The sequence below is a fragment of the Periplaneta americana genome, chromosome 3 (genome assembly GCF_040183065.1).
Source record: "Periplaneta americana isolate PAMFEO1 chromosome 3, P.americana_PAMFEO1_priV1, whole genome shotgun sequence".
In the NCBI taxonomy this organism is placed as follows: domain Eukaryota; kingdom Metazoa; phylum Arthropoda; class Insecta; order Blattodea; family Blattidae; genus Periplaneta; species Periplaneta americana.
The window spans coordinates 121,958,369-121,981,207 of record NC_091119.1 but is presented as its reverse complement, the minus strand read 5'-3'; the positions used below and the strand labels follow the sequence as shown (position 1 = coordinate 121,981,207).

The window sequence follows — 22,839 nt, the reverse complement described above, 5'->3', positions numbered from 1 at the left end:
CGCTCTCTTCTGTTTCCATCGTGCAATGTAGGCTGGGTGAGTTGCTGCTCTCGTGATCGGTTTCTTCGCAGGCGTGAAGCAGCAATACGCTTAGCACGCTAGCTCATGAATGTAATTGTGTTCTTGCAGTGCAGTATTTTAAATTTGTGATTTGTTCGAGTGTCTAAGAGTTATATTAATTGTGAATTATTAAGTTTTTAATTTCCCAATTAAGTGATGTTGTGAAAAATATGGCAGAGAGGTTTGTGTTGAAAATGACTGTGTAATAGAAGGTTTATTAAAAGTGCCTTTTAACCGTCGTACATACAACGAGGAAGTTGAAATTGTGAAAATGGAAAGACCAACTCCTGAGTTAAATTTGTCCATGGACGTAAAAGAAAAACAGCGTGAGTACACACGCCATTTCACTTCAAAATCATATGGTAAGTGGAATTGGTTGTGTGGTAGTTCTAAACTGTCTAAACTATTTTGCTGGCCATGTTTGTTATTTAGCCGCGAAACTAATGTGTGGTCAAAAGAGGGTTTTCTAATATCAACTCCCTTCGAATGGCAGTCCTAAAACACGACAAATCAAAGCTCATATTTGTAGTAGTATGAACTTTGCAAACTTTGGGAAGACAAGAATTGATTTACAGCTAGATAAGCAAAAAGCTCTACATATCAACCAACACAATGCTCCTGTGGAAAAAAAAATCGGGAGATTTTACTGCGTCTTATTAACGCAGTCTGCTTTCTAGGAAAACAAGAATTGGCTTTTCGGGATCATAATGAGAGTGTGGAATCAGACAATAGAGGAAATTATATTGAATATTTAAGTTCCTTAAGTGAATTTGACCATTTACTGGCCAATCATCTTGAGAGTTCAACAGTATTTTGTGGTACTTCTCCCGCAATTCATAATGACTTATATTTGCTATAATTGGGGTTATGTAAAAAAGGTAAAGGTATCCCCGTAACATGCCATGAAGGCACTTGGGGGACATGGAGGTAGAGCCCCATGCTTTCCATGACCTCGGCACTAGAATGAGGTGGTGTGGTCGGCACCACGCTCTGACCGCCTTTTACCCCCGGGAAGGACCCGGTACTCAATTTTATAGGAGGCTGAGTGAACCTCGGGGCCGTTCTGAAAGTTTGGCAACGAGATAAAATCCTGTCACCACCTGGGATCGAACCCCGGACCTTCCAGTCCGTAGCCAGCTGCTCTACCAACTGAGCTACAGACATAAAATCTGAAATAGAAAAAGCACCTTTTGTGGCCATTCTTGTTGATGAAACAAGTGACTGTTCTAATCAGAGTCAATTGTCCACTGTTTTAAGATACGTCGATAGTACTGCCAATGTTCAAGAACGGTTTATAGGATTCACAAATGTCAGTTCGGGCAAAACTGCTGCTGCTTGGTTTCAGCATGTGGAAGGTGTTATAGCAGAATACAATGTCGGCAATAAGTTAATTGCACAGACATACGATGGTGCTTCAGTTATGGTGGGAAATATTAATGGCTTAAAAACAAAAGTTCAAGGAAAGTATCCTCAAGCACTATTTGTCCACTGTTACAGCCATGTTCTCAATTTAGTTTTGCAACAAACTACTTCATCCATTCCAGAATGCCGCATTTTTTTTTCAAAACACTGTCGGGTTTAGCTGCATTTTTCTCATCATCTCCTAAAAGATCAGAAAAACTCAAGAATTTATGAAAAAGAAACTCCCAAAAGTAGCACCAACTAGATGCAATTTTACATCTCGGCTTGTAAATACAGTAAGGGAATACAGAGAACAACTGACTGCTTTCTTTGAAAATATAATTTGTAACGACTCTGAAGAAAACTGGGTTGATGATGTAATTGTGCAGGCTCAAGGATATTTGTATTTTTTTCACACAGTTTCAGAATATATTTCTTCTTGAAGTCTATGCTAGAGTGTTCGCACATACAGATGTGCTCTACAATATTCTTCAGACAAAAAGTCTAGACATAGCATACTGCTTGCAAGAGGTATCAAAGTTAAAAAATACTATATTCGAGTTCAGACGTAGTGGGTTTCCATCCATATGGAGTAATATGGAAAATGAAAATTCTTCAGCCAATACAATGGAACCACCATTAAAGCGAAGAAAAGGAGATGATGAATTGAAATACAGGCAGCTGTATCGTATGCACATGGAAATTACTGACAGATTTTCTGATTATGGAAAGCTTCAGTTCACATATCTTCTAGATTCTCAAAAATTTTCTGCTTATAGAGAAAACTTCCCGAACGAGGCACTAAACAAATAATTTCAGTCCTATAACAGTCACTTTGATCAAGTACGTTTGAAAAATGAATTAAGTGTAATATATTCAGCAGAATTATTTGATTTTTCGAACAAACCTATCCATGAAATATTATCTGCCATATATGAAAACCAGCTGAACCAAGTTATTCCTGAAGTCCTTAAATTGGCAACATTAATTGTGACAATACCAGCTACGTCAGCATCAGTAGAAAGAACATTTTCTGCGTTGAAGAGAATAAAATCCTACTGTAGATCAACTCATACACAAGAACGTTTATCCGGCTTGGCACTGATGTCCATTGAAAAGTCATTTCTACAGAAACTTCGCAAGTGGCCCAACTGTAATTTCAATGACGAAGTCATCAAAGTATTTTCGTCCCAATCAAGACGTCTGGAATTCATATATAAATAGGTAAGGAATTTTATTATAGGGACTTTAAAATTTATTTTGTGTAATAATAGGGTCAGTGGTAGCCCAGACCCTTAAACCAGTATACGCCACTGATGCTCAACCCCTAGTTTACGCATTAAACCATTAACGTCTACACAGAAACACATATTCTCACATAAGTTACATCACATTTTATGCTGGAAACAATATTACATTACAACTCCATTACAAGTGCCAGGCCAGTCTCTACTTGGCTTTATCTCTTTGCCATGTCTACTTCTAAAAGAAAAGATAGATTTATTACCGGTATCCTAATAACTGAGAAACGTTTGGTTAGATGGTATAACAAATAACACATTTTCATCTTTACATCTTGTAAGCATGTAAATAATCGTGTGGGATAGGGGAGCCAACATATGACATGCGTGTTAACAGGTGGCACGCAAACTCGTTTTCGATGTAGGATATCTAAAATATATTGTGACATGATGTGACATTTTAAGCATTGTTTTCAGAATCAACGCGTGAAAAGGGACTAAAAATATGTATTATTTTCACGGAGATAAATTTCATATTGGATATTGTTATCTATTAAAGCGTAAACATTTACACTTCTGTGAGAGGACTTAGTTTTTCATTAACCCAACATCATTATCCAAGCCGTTGTATCCAAGGACATGACAGTAGAAAAATAAGACTGCTTAACCTGGTGCCCTCAAACAATTTCCATGAGTTATATTGTCATTTGAACTGTTTGTAGGTGACCACCAGCAACTACGACCTTCTCCAGCAGTATATAAGCTGGCAATTAAATATAACTTCGACATTTCACTATTTGAGCGTATGCTGAAGAACAACATGCAATGTTCTGTGCTCAAAGTTCAATATCGTATGCGTCCAGAGATAGCACAACTGATCACTCCTACAATCTATCCAGAGTTGGAGAACCACAGTTCAGTGACTGAGTTTGAGTCAATCCGCGGTGTACTCAAGAGCGTATTCTTTATAACACATGAGTATCCAGAAGACCAGGTATTCACATTTGTCTCTTCAGAGCATTCAATGCAAGAAATAAATATAGTAAAATCCCTCGTAACCAGCACCCAAATAACCGCAATATCAAAACAACGACACTAGTTTATTATTTGTGTTGTGTGATGTATTTTAATGAGGAAAATCCACACAGTTTTTATGTTTATTCAGTTATGAGCAAGTGATAGAGAAATAAGCTTCACATGGCTGCAGTTTCAACATTTGGCACCATGAAATACAAACCTTTTTTTAATATACCGGTATTTATTCAATTATCCAGCAAAATCTCCTATCCGGAACTAGCCTGGTCCCTTTGGTGCCGGATAAGAGGGATTCTACTGTAATACAATATAAATTCATTTACTTTTTGAGCAATACATAGTTATACGGTACCTTACACTTATTTAAAAAAAAAAAAAAATTGAATTAAGTAATTTTGAAAATATTTAATTAATTACGTAGACTGTAATTCATTGTTCGAAGGTCATTTAAGCCAAGACACTGCTCTTTTATGTAGTGCATATGAGAGAAAATGTTGTGCTAAGTTGTACATATCACATATTATTTCACAAATAAACTACAATTCGAATTATATACCTAGAAATTAAACATATGAAGAGCACAGAGGAAAAACAATCAAAATCACAGTTCTCATAAGGGTGATGTCGTCATCTAATTCAGTATATTACTGCAAACTTTAGTGTTTTTCTTATCAAAACTGGTAAAGGAGAATTATCACCACGGATACAGTCCTTCTTTTTACTTAGGAACAGCAATAAATTTTGCAGTAATATACTGAATTAGAAGATGACCTCACCCTTGAAAGAATTGTGACTTCGATTGTTTTTTTCCCCTTGTACTCTTAATATATTGGGGTATCACTGAATTATCAGCATGAGTTAATGCTATGGATCTGTGAAATATCTAACTTCTTCATTTTTACACCAATTAATCTGAAACTTTTACCACATATTTCTAACTATGTGGAAATGCAATACAAATTTTCACTTTGATATTTCAATTAGTTTACTTATAAATAATTTTCGTTGATTTTTTTAATAGTGTCCCAATTTGAAAGTTTACATAATTTTTCTTTAAATTTATATTTAATTTATTCCTCATAGATGTATGTAAAATGTGACACATGTTTTCATATTTTTCCAATTACTTTTTGAGAGAAAAAATATTTACCCTTTTAGTTGCCAATTTTTCAATTTTTTAAAACTTATCACATTCTCAACACATGGTGATTTGAATAATTTGAATACTTTCAATAGCAGAAGAAAACACATTTGTCAGTTTACTTCACATGCTTTTGTGGACCTCTGTGCAAAATTTCACTGAGATTGGAAAACAACTGCATACATTAAAGTATTTTGAATGTTACAATATGTTGAAAATTGGAAAATCTAGAAAACGAGTATCAAAATATAGCATGTATATGATATATACTATCGATATCCTTCCTTCCTATACATGTCTACCACACACATTTTTCTCCTACATAAGAGCACGAATTGTGAACTGAATGAAAAGTAAAATTAGTTAGAATGAAGAACAAAGTGTGTCAGAATGACAGCTGAGTGTCAGTTTGAAGGGCTGCAGCTCCACGCATGCGCTGGTCCCTTTAAATTCGTCCTGAGGGGCTTTGAATTGCCGCAGGGTCAAAATAAGCACAGATTTAGAAAACTGAAACATTATTTTATTTTTTAGAGTTAAAAACAAAATTTCCATTTTTTTTAAAATGGTTTTTTCATTATTTTCATCGATCCATAGCCTTAAGACGTCACATAAAAGTTATTCAACCAAGGAAGGCTTAGCAAAGTAAAACAAAGTTATCCCATTACATACCTCAAAAGACACTTAGAATTTCGGGAAGCTAAGGCTCCCACCTCACGAGACAATTGGGATTGAGTAACAGTAAGATAACAGTTCTACAAGCTGGTCGCCTATCCTCCCCAGGAAACATCCTGATACTCATTTCTATTAGAGGCTGAGTCAGCCCCAGGGTTATTATTGTGGCCGAAAGGATTAAAGTTCATGACCCCACCAGAATTTGAATACGTGACTTTACAGCTTGCAGCACAATCCTTTGACCACGCTCCCTCACGCAAAGACTTCATCTCAATAAATTTGTTTTTAAAAATAGAGTTTATATTCACATTTTACTAAATTACAAGATAATAGAATATTCAAAATAAAAGAATTTAATGCAGTCAAGTCTATTCCTTTGTTCAAGTGATTATACTTTGTACACATTCATGATTGAGATATGCTGATGTACAAACACATATGTATGAACGAATGTATTTAATAAAATGGTGCAATCTCGCTCTCTCTACATCGCAGATGACAGAGGCATCGAGCCATCGAAACAAACATGAAGCAGAATTTCTCATGGCTCTGGGATGCTATCTGATCCATCAGGGATATCAGCCCAGTCAGATCACCATCCTAACAACATACTCTGGACAGATGTTTCACTTACTCAATGTAAGTTGAAAAATTACAGTTTTTCCACATAGTACAATTGTCTCTATTTATTTTTATATTATGTTGAAACGTCATTCATTGGTTCGGTAATGAAATAAATTATCTTAAAATAATCACATTAAATCTCTGCACCTGTTATTTTTGTTCTAAGTAAGTCAGAGATATTAGTTCGATACAGTTCTTTAGTATCTTCATCCAGTATCTTGCCAGCATATCAAAAACCGATGTTCAGACCTAGTATTGCTTCCCCCCCCCTAATAATTTTCTTTTATCTGAAGTCTGATTAATGTAACATGTTACTAGTCAGTGATGTATGCAATGAAGGGGTAAAGGAGAAATGAAGTGCCCACCCTACCCCATTATCTCCTGGTTTAGTTGCCTCATGAGTGATGCCTTATTGGTGTCCCTTATGAGGTTCAAACCTGTCTTCAGACAGTTGACTGAACAACAACAATTTTTTTGTCGTAATAATTTTCTCACATTCGGTGAAAAGAAAAATATTTTAAATATAATGGGTACTTGTTATGAAGTTATCAGATATACACAACATTAAGATACCTATATGGATCATATGCACAGACAAAGAGGAAGGCAAAAAAAAGGAAAGAATGGAGAAATCTGGGTTTGCAGTGAAAGACCTGCCATTGGGCAGAACATTATGAGTGAAATGAAAAAGATAAAGAGTATTCTATTTGTATAATAAACTACTGTTGAAGACTGCAATCTTGGAACTTGAGGTATGAGGAAGCGAGGGTAAGCGGGGAATCAAAAACAACAGATAACTTACTGAAGCTTGTGTATCATCATTGCACGTGTTCAATATTACAAGACGTTCTGAAAATAATTTCACCCATCATAGACTGGAGATCGATATATCTGGTGCAAATAAATGAATTCCGGAGCAAGGGACATTCAATTCCTTATATAGACGTGACCTGGGTAAAAAGCAATATGACATTTCGAAAATGATGGCAAAATGAGAGTGTAAATGTCCACACGAATGTAAACTCTGAACAAAGATTGATCGTGGTACATGTAGGAAGAATTAATGGCTTCCTTCCTAATGCAAAACGTATATATGAAGCCGGAAGTGCAACGGGAGATTACCATGGTCAGATGAACGCCGAAAATTTTGAAAGATGGGTAATACAAAAGTTGATATCCAATCTTCCTCCTCAATCAGTTATTGCTCTCAACAACGCTCCCTATCACTGTTTCCAGATCGACAAACCGTCATCTACATATATTATGCAGTAAAGACAGACTTGGCTTCGCAAGAAAGAAGTGAACTGTGATGAAAGTATGAGAAAGAACGACCTCTATACCTTATTCTATCTCTGAAGCCAAAGCAAAAAAATTACAGAATTGACAACATTTTGGAACAACATAACGGAACCACAAAGTTCTTAGATTGCTGCCTTACATGTGCGAGTTGATTCCAATTGAATTGGCTTGAACTAAAGTGAAACATATTGTCAGGGACAATAATGTCATGGACGATTTAAATTTACAGAAATTAATGCAAGTGACAAAAATGCACTTTCTCTTGTGACAAATGAAGACTGAGAAGGGAAAAAGATGAACTCCTTCATATGTGATTAATGAAATTATTAGGCTTGTAATATTGGGGACCGATTATACAAGTTGACTGCAGCATGGTACATAGGCCGGGGATGTGAGCTAGTACGAGGACATTGACTTGGTTCTGCAATCAATTACGCGAATAACAAGGTGCATATAAAGAAATCCGGACAACTCTAAAAGTAAATGTATGCTACATAGCATTACAAAGATATGTTTTTACCCACCTTTCGTTATGTGCAGAAGAATTATCATACTGTAGAATTATTCGTGGGTTTTAGTTTCCTCCTTGATTTTCTTGTGCTACATTGTATTTGTATATAATATCGTTTGTAACTAGTTCGATTAATTAAAATGTGTCTCAGTGAAACGTACAGCAGAGTTCGTATAGGTCAGTTTCTGTCAGATGTGTTTCCAATTCACTGTGGACTAAAGCAAGGAGATGCACTATCACCTTTACTTTTTAACTTTGCTCTAGAGTATGCCATTAGGAAAGTCCAGGATAACAGAGAGGGTTTGGAATTGAACGGGTTACATCAGCTGCTTGTCTATGCGGATGATGTGAATATGTTAGGAGAAAATCCACAAACGATTAGGGAAAACGGGAATTTTACTGGAAGCAAGTAAAGAGATAGGTTTGGAAGTAAATCCCGAAAAGACAAAGTATATAATTATGTCTCGTGACCAGAATATTGTACGAAATGGAAATATAAAAATTGGAAATTTATCTTTTGAAGAGGTGGAGAAGTTCAAATATCTGGGACCAACAGTAACAAATATAAATGATACTCGGGAGGAAATTAAACACAGAATAAATATGGGAAATGCCTGTTATTATTCGGTTGAGAAACTTTTATCATCTAGTCTGCTGTCGAAAAATCTGAAAGTTAGAATTTATAAAACAGTTATATTACCGGTTGTTCTGTATGGTTGTGAAACTTGGACTCTCACTTTGAGAGAGGAACAGAGACTATGGGTGTTTGAGAATAAGATTCTTAGGAAAATATTTGAGGCTAAGAGGGATGAAGTTACAAGAGAATGGAGAAAGTTACACAACACAGAACTGCACGCATTGTATTCTTCACCTGACATAATTAGGAACATTAAATCCAGACGTTTGAGATGGGCAGGGCATGTAGCACGTATGGGCGAATCCAGAAATGCATATAGAGTGTTAGTTGGGAGGCAGGAGGGAAAAAGACCTTTAGGGAGGCCGAGACGTAGATGGGAAGATAATATTAAAATGGATTTGAGAGAGGTGGGATATGATGATAGAGAATGGATTAATTTTGCTCAGGATAGGGACCAATGGCGGGCTTATGTGAGGGCAGCAATGAACCTCCGGGTTCCTTAAAAGACAGTAAGTAAGTAAGTATTGTTTGTAACCTCTTATATTTGTATTGCATAATTTACATATAATATTCCCGTCATTCACTTCAAAACACTCACCAAATTCCACTGCAAAAATATGCGCCTGAAAATCTTCAACCTTGGACATTATTATTCAGCAGATACACTGTTTATGCATGCTAGAGTACTGACTGATGAATGGATAGCCAACTTGAAACCACATAACGTATCCTATCGGTCCCCAACATTACAAGTCTAATTATTATAAGTTTAAGGGGGCTTAAGACAGTGGTAGTGATAGTGATAACATTAGTAATATTGATGACGGTGATGGCAGTAGGGGTAGTGAGAACAGTGACACTGAACCTGAATGTGACGCTGACATGGGACTTGCTCAATAGCTTCCGCTATGAGGTAAGTAACACAATTTTTAGACAGCTGGTAGCAGACTAGCATTCCTAATAGGGACCATTATCGCGAACTGTAGGGTCGCGTCACATTCCTGTCAGGTTCCAAGATTAGAGTCTTCAACAGTACACTTCAGTTGAAATTTGTTCTATTATATTCTGATCAACGAAACTATGGTATTAAAATGCTCAAAAATAGTTTAATATAGGGTTTTAGATGGAAAGATAACGAAACTTATCTATGTTAATTAGTTCTTATATCCTCGAATGAGGAGTTCTGCAAATTACATGGCCATTAGTGCTCTTATTCTCCCATAAAGTTGTTTATATTAAATTTTACAATTACATAATCGACTGTTAAGTAGTCTACACTTATTAGAATCAAACTCGGGCTTATGCACAAAAGATTTTGTGCTGAAAAGTAACTTTATAGCTTCATTATACTGTGACGCTTGTATATTCCTCTCATCTACTCTTAGATTATCTTCTGATCGGTGATATGGATCAATGTGGTAATATTTTGAGCCATCTTGTTAAAACTGTATGCCTTAAGTTATGCAAAAATAAAGTCTACAAATAACATTATGTGTTTAGGAACAAAAGAATTACGAGATGCTGAAGGACATCCAGATCACTACAGTTGACAACTTTCAAGGAGAGGAAAATGACATTATTCTATTGTCTCTGGTTCGCAGCAATACAGAAGCCAAAATTGGCTTCCTCAATGTGGAGAATCGTGTGTGTGTCGCGCTCTCTCGAGCAAAAAAGGGATTGTACATCATTGGTATGTTTACTGTATAGTTTATTACATACAGTCGGTCCTTGCTATTCGTGAGGATTGAAGTTATTAAGTACCACTACAAACTCATGTCATATAACATTCTTGTAAAAAAGGACTTAACTTACTTATTACATTCTGCATTTTATACAATGTTTTCCGTGTAATAGTACAGCATGTACATTATTTCATGTACCAATACTCACTCATTCACCCATTCACTTACACTGTGTCTACTCATTCACTCCTTCACGCTAGTATAAATGCACACACGCACACTGACACAATCTCCCCTGGAAAATATGCATTGAAAACATACACATAGGCCTAACCAGAACATTCAAAGTTACGAAATACAGAAAATTGTATTAATATTGAAAATATGTAGCCTAAGGATAACACTTTTGTAGTTTCCTGCACATGGCCTAAATCGCTGCAGGGGGAGACTGCGAATGAAAAAAAAAAAAGTTCCACTTCATTTTGCGCAAATGATTGAAGCAAGGATAGTGGTGACTGACTGCATTTTAATCGTTTTATATCTTTACAGACTTTTGAAATGTAGTGTGCTCTATCTTTAGTCATTTTAAGACAAAATTAGGGTTGCCATATGCCCTGAAAAAGCGGAATTTTCCTGAATTTTAGAGCATGCAGAAGTGTCCACCTGATTTTCAGCAAATCATCAATGTCCTGAATTTTAAGATTGATTTAAAACTTTCACTGTAGGGTCTTAGGAAGTGTGCACGAATGAAATTTATTACATTTCCTCTGTTAAATACTTATGGAAGCATGGTCACAAAGTTGATGACTCAGTAGCATTCACTCAAGCACTGTGTTTAATAAAGTTTGTGAAAGAAAAACGGAATTAACTTGACTCTGGCAGTAATTTCATGCAAAAACTAGCTAGTGATAAATGAGTGGAAGTTTTCAGTTCTTGTAAAAATAGTGAGCAGCATTCAGAATTACAGTACTCAAGATAGCCCAGTTCTATTACTGTTTACCTGCCCATAATGCATGTGTGGAAGAATATTTTCTATCATGAATGCGCAATGGACAGATGAGAAGGAATAGGCTAAAAATTGAATCCATTAAAGCAATTCTGATGGTTCAATAAAATTTTAAAGACACGTCATGATTGCAATTTCATGAATATCTGATGCAAAACACTGTGTTGCTGGAGAAGATTTCATCTTCAGAAAAATATGACTGGTTTAAGATTAACAATGAAGTACCGGTAACGAACTGAATCATAAATTCAATAATTGCGTAGTATTAATATATTATATGTTGCACATTGTAAAGTTTCTGTGTATTTTTATGACCATACTAAAAAAATTAAGTTATAATTGCAATATATTGTGTTGGACAATTGGAGTCCTGAATTCTTACGTCACCCTTATGGCAATTCTAGACAAAATGTATTTTTGAGAGAACACATTATTACTATTGACACTGATCTCAAAAATAAGACGTCTCATCAGTTGCATTTTCACCTAATGTACAGTAGTATTGAGGTAGTAAAAAATGAGACACACAATTAAAAAAAAAAAAAAACTTTTGGTTCCAATAAGCAGAAGTCAAAGTGGACTGTAACACAGTTCTGATTTCTATATTTTGAGTCAGAATTACTATACTGGTGGCTCTGACAGAATTGTATGATGATGATGATGATGATGGTGACTATTATTATTATTATTATTATTATTATTATTATTATTATTATTATTATTATATTATTATCACCATCACCACCACCACATCACCATCAGTTCGTCGTCGATCATCATCATCATCATCATCATCATCATCATCATCATCATCATCATCATCATCATCAGAGACTGGAAGTTTAGACATTATGAATCATTAAAATAGGCAGGCAAAAAGGCATCATAAATAGCTAAAATAGGCAGGCAAAAAGACATTATAAATAGCTTAAATATGCAATAAAAGGCAATTACAAAAACCTTGCACTAGACTCACAACCTTGCACTTTCCACAAAGGGATTTCGGCAGCAAAAAAAGCTTTACATAAATTGAATGCAAATTGAGATTTTAGACTCAATGTTGCAATTACTGTTGGAAGCAAAGAAATCTTCTTCCAGTAGCCTTGGAAAGTGCATTTTTGTGTTTGGTTGTACTGATATGTTGCGATATGAAATATTTAGCTAGCTACAACAACGTTGCAATGGAAACTGAAAGAAAAATAACCGTTAAAAATAATGTTAGACACCCACTCATTGCTGCCTTGTCAAATAAACACAAGCGATAATTAAAACGCTTACTGTTATACATTTTTGCACGGCAGCACTCATTGATGCAAAGAGAATATGAACTGACTGAAAGACAATAATATACATTTTGTGAAGTCACTTTCATTGTAACGGTTATAGAAATAAATTAAAATATACCTGTAGGCAATTTTTAATAATAAAGTAATAAACAATAGATAAATAATCAAATAAATGCAAAAAAAGCATTTATTTTGTAAATTAGGCGTTTATATTAAAAAAAAAGGCAGGAAAGGGCAACATAAAACTGTGACGTTTCAATCATAAAGGTATAATTCGTAAAGATTTACTTTCAAAATGAAGATAGATTTAACACATTTAAAAAGGCATTCTGCCAAAGTTCCGGTCTCTGATCATCATCATCATCATCATCATCATCATCATCATCATCATCATCAGCAGCAGCAGCAGCAGCAGCAGCAGAATGTTTTTGTATCAGTATCAAAGAAAGGTCACTTTGTAACCATATACAGCAAGAAAATAAACCTGAGTATTTTAGATAATTATAAATTTTATGCAGATCACTTGTAATTGATATACTGGGTGTTCATTTCAAAGTGTGTCATGACGTCACTGTTGTTTGGTCACCGATTTGAAGCGAGTTTCAGCTTATATGTCAGAGAAGTTGCCTATTATTTAAGGCGTTCTTCAATCTGAATTTGAGAACGTGTACGGTATAACTTGAACGTCGTAGCAACAGATGACGGTCTGTGTGCTACTATAACCTCTTTCGAACTGTGTTTTGCGCTGGCAAGTCGTACGCAGGATATTTGTTATCATCGGTTGCGTACGGTAATATTCCACAACACAAATCAAATGCTCCTTGTCCATGTTGACCGTCGAAGTTAATGTCAACAAATACGTAAGTAATCGTCTTAACCCTTTCCCCATATCCCGACAGTACGTATTTCCAAATAGTTCACATTCCTGCCACTACCGGCATTACCGTACGTATCGGTACGTACTTTTCAGAATGAACGCCGTACTTGCTAGGCAACTTCTCTGCCTCATAGGTTATACACCTCTGCGGAAGTGTAGGAAGATTGAATTCTCTAGGCTCATCTGCTAGCCACATGACGGCATACAGCGAGCCATGACACACTTTGAACTGAACACCCAGTACTGTGAAAATTACAATTCTAGTTTGGTAAATTCTGTGGTTAGCTTTATGGCCTCTTATTGCAGTGACCTCATGCGCAGTACTGTCATGGTAATTTTTTTCTTGACCAAACATGCCCACCCCATATTTTTTTCTCTTGAAATATATTTTACTCTCTCTACCCCTCTACTGTCATTTAATGGCTGTTTTTATGTTAAGGAAGAAGTAAAGAAATTGTTTAACTTTTAATTGTAAAAGAAGATTGATTTAAAGAAGATTGCACGAAGCTCTCTCAGTATACAGAGTGAACCATAAGTAACATAATTAATTTCTGCGCATAATTTTTTTTAGTTATTTCAAACAATTTTAATTTTCTCCTTTAAATATGCAGAAATTTGATCCAAACAAATGTAAGTTTTCGTTCTGCAAAGGAATTTTAAAATGTGATGCACCCTGACAACGTTGTAAAGATTGCCTGGAAAGATGCAGCTTGCGTATGCGTGGGACCTCGATACTTGTGATACCTACGATACTCAATAATATATCAGTAGAAGTCCTCGATACCTTTTCGATACTTTTAATTTCTGCATTTCACATAATATTCAATCTTAAATCCAAGAATTTCACCTCGTAGTGATCATGTTAACCTCCTCTCTCCAAAAGCAAAAATCATTGTACCTGGCATGCACAGTTCCCTCAAATAGTGACTAGAAAACAGAAATATACCTATTCTCTGTCTAATACAATGCCTGTCGCCTGTACCCTTTTCCTATTGCCAGTCTGTTCAATTAGTGAATATTGAATTAAAAAAACTAATGGTGTGAGAAGAGTACTGACCTTTCAGCTTATAGCTGTCAACTTTTCAAAACAGCTTAAGTTATAAATAACTATATAAACAATACCGTAAATATAAAAGAAGAATAAATCGTAAATTCGTAGAACTAATTATAGTATTTGTAATTTAAAATAAAAGCAGTGATGCGAGGGGGTGAAAACGATCGTGTAAGAAGAGACGTACTACCTAGTTACCTACATTAACAGTTCTTGGGAGAAGAAGAAAAAAAGGGTGCTATTCTTAATGTTTTCAAAATAATACTTTTCCTAACCCTTTCCTCTCAGTTTCGAGATTTCTTTTAGTGGGTTATAATGTTACTGTCAGTACTGTAGTGTGTAATTCGTTTATGTCTAACTATTCAGCAGCATGTAATTCATTGTGTATCATCTGGAAAATTTACAAAGATGTTTTTAACTACTGAGTATCGAGTATCGGTTTTAAAATTTTGGTATCGGTATCAAGTATCGACAAAAAGTGGTATCATTCCATTCCTAAAATATTAATACAGTTTGTGATTATGATTGTGTTTTTTTAATTTTCTTGGGGTGAGTAATATTTCTTAATTTCTTGTGTTGTCTTTGAACTTTTGTTTTGTGTAAAATTTCATTTTTCTTCTTCCCCTCCCCCATATATGGTTATTTTATTATGCTGTGGTACAGGGTGGCGCAGATAAAAGTAGCCCATGTAAGTATAGAGTAAATACAGAAGCGAAGTGCTGAAAAGGACTCCTCTTTTATAGAAGATGTTGAAAGTGGCTTCCTGCAGCATCAATACACAGCTGTGCATGTCTAGTCATGTTCAGATACACCCGGCCTCAATAATTTCTGGTGTGCGAACTGAAGGAACTGTTTCTCTTTTCGCATTTTGCACAGATTCCATAGCACGCCACTTTTTAACCAAACCCTGTATTGCTCTCTTTGCCGGTTGTCCTCTATCTGGAAACTTATCCCTGAAAATTTGGCGGATTTCTGTAATCGAAACTGTTCTCAAATATGCTTCCACAATTTCCACTCTTTCTTGTATTGAGTAAGCCATTTTGCAGAATCCAAACAGACGCGTGTAATTCGACTGATGACTGATGAAATACTGACAGGAAGAATGGCAACAATCGATTATTGCATCAAATTGTCCAGTGTTGTAGTTGTTTACTCATTTCGTTATATGATATGACAGATTATGATAATGAAATTTCAAGCAGTCAAAATATCGCATTCACATTCAAACAGGAGGCGGGCTACTTTTATCTGTGCCACCCAGTATATTATGATGTATGGAAAATTGGTTGTTGATACGGTACAGTAAATTTTGGCGGTTAAGAATTGTAGCCCTCTAAAATGTTGTAAATTTGTAGCCTATACATATGATTGGTTTTCATAAAATTTGTTTGTATTACACTAATCCAATATGGCCATCTTATAGCTTACAAAATAGTTTGCGATATCACATGGCTAACAATAACCATGGTGATATCATCAGTGACATCACAGCCATTCATCTATTCTGGGAACTTATCATATTTTTATGTTTTCATGCAGGAAATATGAAAAATCTGACACGGAGGAGCAAAATATGGCCAAAAATAAAAGAAACACTACAGAAACAAGATGGATATGGGTTATATCTCACGCTTCGTTGCCAGATTCATCCATCCCAATTCACTAAGGTCAACACTGCCATCGATTTCAGACAGGTTCCAGAAGGTTGCTGTTCCAAGATTTGTGAAGCAGAACTTGAGTGTGGTCACATGTGCAAAAATATGTGCCATTTAACAGACAGGGACCACAAAGACTACAAGTGTCCCGAGCCATGTAACAGGTTAGTTTAATGACTTTACCCTGTTTTTCTTTTAATAACTTGTGACTGATCGTTTCAAGACTACTTGTACAGTACCGGTATAACCTAGAGACTGATTCTAATCTGTGGTAAAAGATGAGAAAGGCCCATTTAAAATGAACAGTAATGATTGGAATATGTGAATTTCAGGGATCTACAACTGATTAACATCTTAAGCTATACTTAACTTTTTTAAGAACTACAAATTTATTCAATGGTACAACTTGGCAAGTCAAACCATGATGTATATTGACCTAGAATAACCAATCAAAGTCCACTGCTGTGGAGTAACGGTTAGCATTTCTGACCATGAAACGGGCGGGCCCAGGTTCAAATCCTGGTTGGATCAAGTTACCTGGTTGAGATTTTTTCCGGGGTTTTCCCTCAACCCATTAAAGCAAATGTTGGTAACCTTCGACGCTGAACCCTGGACTCATTTCGCTGGCATTATCACCTTCATTTGAGTTAGATGCTAGATAATCATAACAGTTGATAAAGCATTGTAAAATAACCAATTAAAAAATAACCAATCTCAGTCATTGTTTAGTTGAAACTTCTCTCTTTCTTTCCTGCTCTATTATGTTCCTGGGAATTTTTTCTGAGTGCAGGCAATAAGCTTTACCCATTTTCGATAGCAGGCTCTTGAACTATAAACACCAGTACAAACTACTGATTAAGATTCACCTTTTTCTTCCTCAGCATCGTCTTTGTCTCTTTCTCTCTTTTACCTCATTCTGTCTCAGGCAGTAAATTATAATAATCTGTGCCATGTCTCAGACTGCTGTTCTGTTAGTCCAGCGTTTCTCAAACTTTTTTTTTAAGTGGGGACAACTTTTTTAAGCCAGAACAGTTCCGCGGACCACCTTACTCTTGTTCCCTTCGAAAGCAAATTTATCATTTTTGTAGCATATTTTAATACCAGTATATTTATATTTTAAAACAATTAATTAATTAAAATTAATTTAATTAATTTAATTTTATATTAGTACTAACTAATTATGTAAGATGTATAACTAATTAATTTAATGTTAATAGAAGAAAATTCATTTTCGTTTTTTTAATAAATCATGGCTGTTAGAGTTTGGATAATCTTTAACTTATTAACTAAACAAAATAAATAAATATTGGTACTCACATTAATAAGATAGATAAGCCTGCCGATTCTTGCACAGTTGTTCTATATTTGGATGTATGCTGGTAAGCTTAAGTCGAATATCGTCACAACTCACATACATCGAGTCGATTTCGGTACTTTGTTTTTATTAGAGTACTGATGAAAACCCTTTCTCACACAAATACGTAAAAGCAAACTGAATTATAATCTGTAAAGCACCATTGTACTGTTCACTATATTCTCTTTTCACTTGTGATGAGGTCCAGAAATTAACCATGCTTTCCTCTTGGAATTTCATTTTAAGTGGAGAGTTCAATTAACTGTTCTCTTTCACTCAATGAAAGTTTGTTATTTTCAACATTGCAATGAAAGGGATACGAACCCATAAAATTCGTCATATTTACTTGGAAAATAAGTTTCAAATTGTGACCTCAGAATTTCGAGATGCGAACGTCATTGCATAATTCTTTTCCAATAACGAAATCATTTTTAACCAAAAGAAGACTCTAGGGTTGGAAATTGTGAAAAAAATTCTCTGTTTTACGGAACTGACCCACAAACCAAGTTTCTTCTCGAACACTTTCTTCTCATGCGCATTGAGAACAGTCAAAGAATTACCTTGCAGAGAGAGATTTAGTTCCTTTAGTTTTCGGAATACATCTGGAAGATATAGCAATGTACTTAGCCACATGTCAGCTGATGTGCAGGGAAAAGATGGCGAGAAACACTACGTTTTAAATCCCTCTTTCGTTGCCGAGAGTAGAGTGGGAAGTCGGTAGACAGGTAGGGTAATAAATTTCATAAAATGTCAGTACGGTACTGGAAGAAAAAGTGAAAGGTGATTGTCATGTGTCATTTCCTAACTCTGAGATTTTCAGCTATAGTGTGATACGCAATTCGTTTGAATTTTATTTTTTTCTTCGGTCGTTTTTGAAGGACCACAAGGGAAGACCTCAGAGACCACAGGTGGTCCACGGACCATAGTTTGATAAGCGCTGTAGCCTATGTACGTTGTATGTATTGGTGCAAACTGCAAATATGGGTTGTATTTTTCTTCTTCTTTAGTTTTCTCTTATGTTTTTTCTAGTGTTGGGTTTTCTCAGCCAGTCGTATGCCATTTCCTGTGTTAGTCTTTTTCTCTCCTGCATGGTCTTCTCTTTTGTTTACTAATTTTTCAATGTATCTTTCCCATTCTATCGTCGGGTCTTTCTCTTATTCTGTCCTTCTATTCTAGTCTCCCAATTTATTTTGGTTTCTGTTACTATCCATCCTACTTTTGTGGCCAAACCATCTTAGTTAGTTTGTCTTGTCTCTTTTGTTTATTTTTTTTAACGATTCTTGGTTTAGTGTGTCTTTGTTATATAGGTGTTCCTTATTCTATTTTGTTTACTTTTCCTATGTATTTCCATAGGTATGGTATCTCATTTCTGCACTAGTAATTCTGTTTTCATTTTGTGAACATCTTTCAAATTAATGAGTCATAGGCGGGTGTGGTTTGTGTTCAAGTTTTTTTTTTTCAGTTGATTTGTTAGTGTGAACCAAAGATGTAAGTTAGCATATATATAAACTTTCTTGTTATATATACGTATAGTTTATCATAAAACAGCCTCCTGAACTTACAGGTTGCCGAAAAAGACAAGGTAAACAAAAATACAATAATAACGGGAATAATAACTTAGGGTTTAAGTATACCTACAATAAATGTTAAAAAAAAACTGAATATGAAATCAGAGATCAAAAGAACAGTTACGTATTATACTGTACCTCTAAAAACTATTATATAAATTATATTCTATTATATGCAAGGACCTTCTAATTACAATGATAACAATGGTTTTAATTTTGTTAATGGGTAGTCAGAGACTTTTCCAATTTCCATAAAATAGCGTGGTATTGTACCATGTGCTTCCACCATCAATCCGAAAACCTGTATCTCGCATAGCTTGTATTTGGCTTCATAGTAGTCCAACATAGGCTCATAAATGCTTCTCTCCTCGTTATTCATTTCCTCAGGCTGACTTTTGAAATGTTGAAATCTAATGGTACCATAGGGAGTATTCTTTAGAAGTATTTTCTTTAAAATCAATTATGTCAGTCCTACGACAACTTCCATTAACAGCAAGGCCATGCACTTCTTCATAAACGGAAAAGGTCTTCAGCTATGAAGATGCGAATACGATGATGGCGTGAGTTTCTGAGAAGTTCGTCGTGTGGACAGGACCTTAAGACATGGGTAAATGTTTCTTTCTTCCTGAAGCAATGCCTACAGAGTTTAGTGTCCAAGAACTTGATTGGCAGGGAGCAAATGGCGGAAACCTTGGCTAACATTTTGAGGGCCTCACGTCATTCATTGCAGAAGAGACCTTCATGATATCTGACTCAAGAGTTGGTAGGTGTGTGTTCATCGTAGAGTTCTACTCAAATTTATTTTCGGGAGAGCTGACACTAGGCGGAAAATTCACACTGTCGAAGTTTGTGGCGAATTTTTCGAGAATCATACAGATTACTGTGGAGATTAATAATTTTAGATATTTCTTATATCTGAAGTGACTTCAAGCATTAATGAACTTTCATTTTGAGGATTTCGAGTGATCAGTGCATAAAAATTACAGTACAAGATTTTAAAATGATGTTACAAGCATTGATATATTGAAGAAAACCCTCCCAAAATGATTTAAATAAGCTGAACCCTTTATATTTTTTTTTCGTAATACATCATGTTATCCAGTAAATCTGTTAGTAACTGTAATATTTTCTTAAAGGAACTTTTTAGTTGCCATTTTGTTCAATTCAGAAGTAATAAATTGATATATTAAAGGAGGAGAAATGAAAGTATTTAAAACTGTGAATTTTTAATCTGCTTTTAATAGAGAGAAAGAAGTCAGTGTATCTAGTTGTGTATGACGTTTTTTCATAACCACAATTGAGTCAAATATTGAATCTTGATATATGATGCTCAAGTAGTGGATTTGTTCTCCTTCTGTAATGGTGGTTATCTTACATTCATCTTCTATGGTTAGCAGTGTTGGATTTAGCTTTCATTTGACTATAGAGCAGACTAGCAGAGTTGACACTTACTGTAGTCCGATTTCATGAAATCTTCGAATGGCTAGATGAATAAGCTCGATCACTGACTCTTCAGAGTTCCCTATGATGAGTGTGTCGTCTGCAAAGCCCATGACAGTGAGTGGAGGTGCTTATTGAGTTAGTTTCATTTACTAACTAGCATGAAATGAATATGTAAATTGTTCTCAAATGCACTTCTTGTCTGTCACATTGTTTGCTAATGTATAGGTCATACTGAACATATTTGCAATGACGAATCTTACTGACAGCTTAATTCGTGAAATCTTTTCTTTATGGAACACAGATGAGAAATTGATTAATGGATGTGCAACCATAAATTCCACTCGTAAATTCAATACAAGTAAAATATATGAACATGTAGGCCTACTGGCTATTTTCCGACCTATTGGTAGCCCTTCGCCAACCATAATGGTATCTGCTTTGCCATGAAATAGACAGACACTACTTCTCAATCTTGTGATTAAACAAATGGATTAAAGGTGTAATTAATTGTTATGAAAATGTTTAATCGTATCTTAAAATACAACAAATGTTTCACCTTCTTGTACACAAATATTTGCATATCTTCAATAAATTGGTGAACACTAGACCTTGTTCTTCTTGTGTAATATTAATAACAACATTATGGATGTCTAATAGAAGCTCGTGTAATTGATGAGATACTTCAAAACTTCAATACCAATTGTTTTGAGAATTTACATATCGTGATACTTTTTATCACTTATGGATTCACAAGCCTGTCATGTACTGGTACAGACTGCAGGAACCAATAATTATAAAAATGAATTCTAACATTGCTATTGGCCTTAGTCAGTCTTTGAATAACTGAAATCTTATACAGTCATAATTTCAGTAATTTTTGTCGCTGTATATGCAGATCCACATGAAACTGTACACTGTTCTGCTAGGTGACAGAGATTTCTGTGAACTTTTTTCTAACTGTTCCAATTTCTATTCTATTAAAACAGCTCTTCTTCTGTTTGTTTTCTTGCTGAACATCGAACCAGTAGTGCAAAACGTCTTACAAAACGTCACTGACTTGCTTGGGATATTGTAATAGAAAATTTACTCACAAATTTAAATCCGGACTCAAAATGAGATCTATATTCAGCAAAAACATTCACTAATAACGTGCTTTTCCACACTGTACTTCATGCTTTAGTCTACCTTGACCTCACATATGTTGAACTGCGATAAGAATAACTGATCATCTAAGTACGGTACCAGGTATCATATGCTATTTCAACATCAGTCCAATTGTCTGAGACTAGAATAACTGCTCGTCCAAGTACCATGTATCATATACTATTTCAGTATCAGTCCAATCTCCTGAGATTAGGATAACTGATCGTCCAAATACATGTATCATATACTACTGTATTTCAGCATCAGTCCAATCTCCTGAGACTAAGATAACTGATCGTCCACAATCTCCTGAGACTAGGATAACTGAGCGTCCAAGTACCATGTAAATAAAAAATGTTATGTTTTATTTAACGACACTTGCAACTGCCGACGTTATATCAGCGTCGCCAGTGTGCCGGAATTTTGTCCCACGGAAGTTCTTTTACATGCCAGTAAATCTACTGACATGAGCTTGTCGCATTTAAGCACACTTAAATGCCATCGACCTGACCTGGGATCGAATCCGCAACCTCGGGCATAGAAGGCCAATGCTATACCAACTATGCCAACCAGGCTGATAGTACCATGTATCATATACTGTTTCAGCATCAGTCCAATCTCCTGAGACTAGGATACCTGATCGTCCAAGTACGATGTATCATATACTATTTCAACATCAGTCCAATGATTTGACTCAAATCTCCTAAGACTAGGATAATTGATCACCCAAGTATCCTGTATCATATACCATTTCAGCATCAGTCCAATCTTCTGAAACTAGTATAACTGATCATCCAAGTATCATGTATCATATACCATTTCAGCATCAGTCCAATCTTCTGAAACTAGTATAACTGATCACCCAAGTATCCTGTATCATATACTATTTCAGCATCAGTCCAATCTTCTGAGATTAGGATAACTGCTTGTCCAAGTACCATATTGTTTAGTCAACTGTCGGAAAATAGGTCTGAACCTCACAAGTGATATCACAAGGAACTAGGCCAGGAGATAATGTGGTAGGGTAGCCAGTTCCTTTCTCCCTCCATTGCATACATCGCCCATTAGCTACATATTACACTAATCGGAATTCAGATATAAACAATTGTTCTTCCTCTGACACATATCGTCAAGTGAGATGTACTGCCTGATA

At 35.4% G+C, this 22,839-nt stretch overlaps 1 protein-coding gene across 1 annotated transcript in view; it reads left to right on the top strand.

Moving 5' to 3' along the window:
* LOC138696479 (NFX1-type zinc finger-containing protein 1-like) overlaps positions 1-22,839 on the top strand; it is a 108,014-nt gene that overhangs the window by 46,612 nt on the left and 38,563 nt on the right. Inside the window, exons 4-7 of the mRNA XM_069821492.1 lie at positions 3,425-3,696; positions 6,046-6,189; positions 10,122-10,311; positions 16,063-16,342. Coding sequence (XP_069677593.1) covers positions 3,425-3,696; positions 6,046-6,189; positions 10,122-10,311; positions 16,063-16,342 — 886 coding nt within the window. The remainder of the gene's footprint in view (positions 1-3,424; positions 3,697-6,045; positions 6,190-10,121; positions 10,312-16,062; positions 16,343-22,839) is intronic.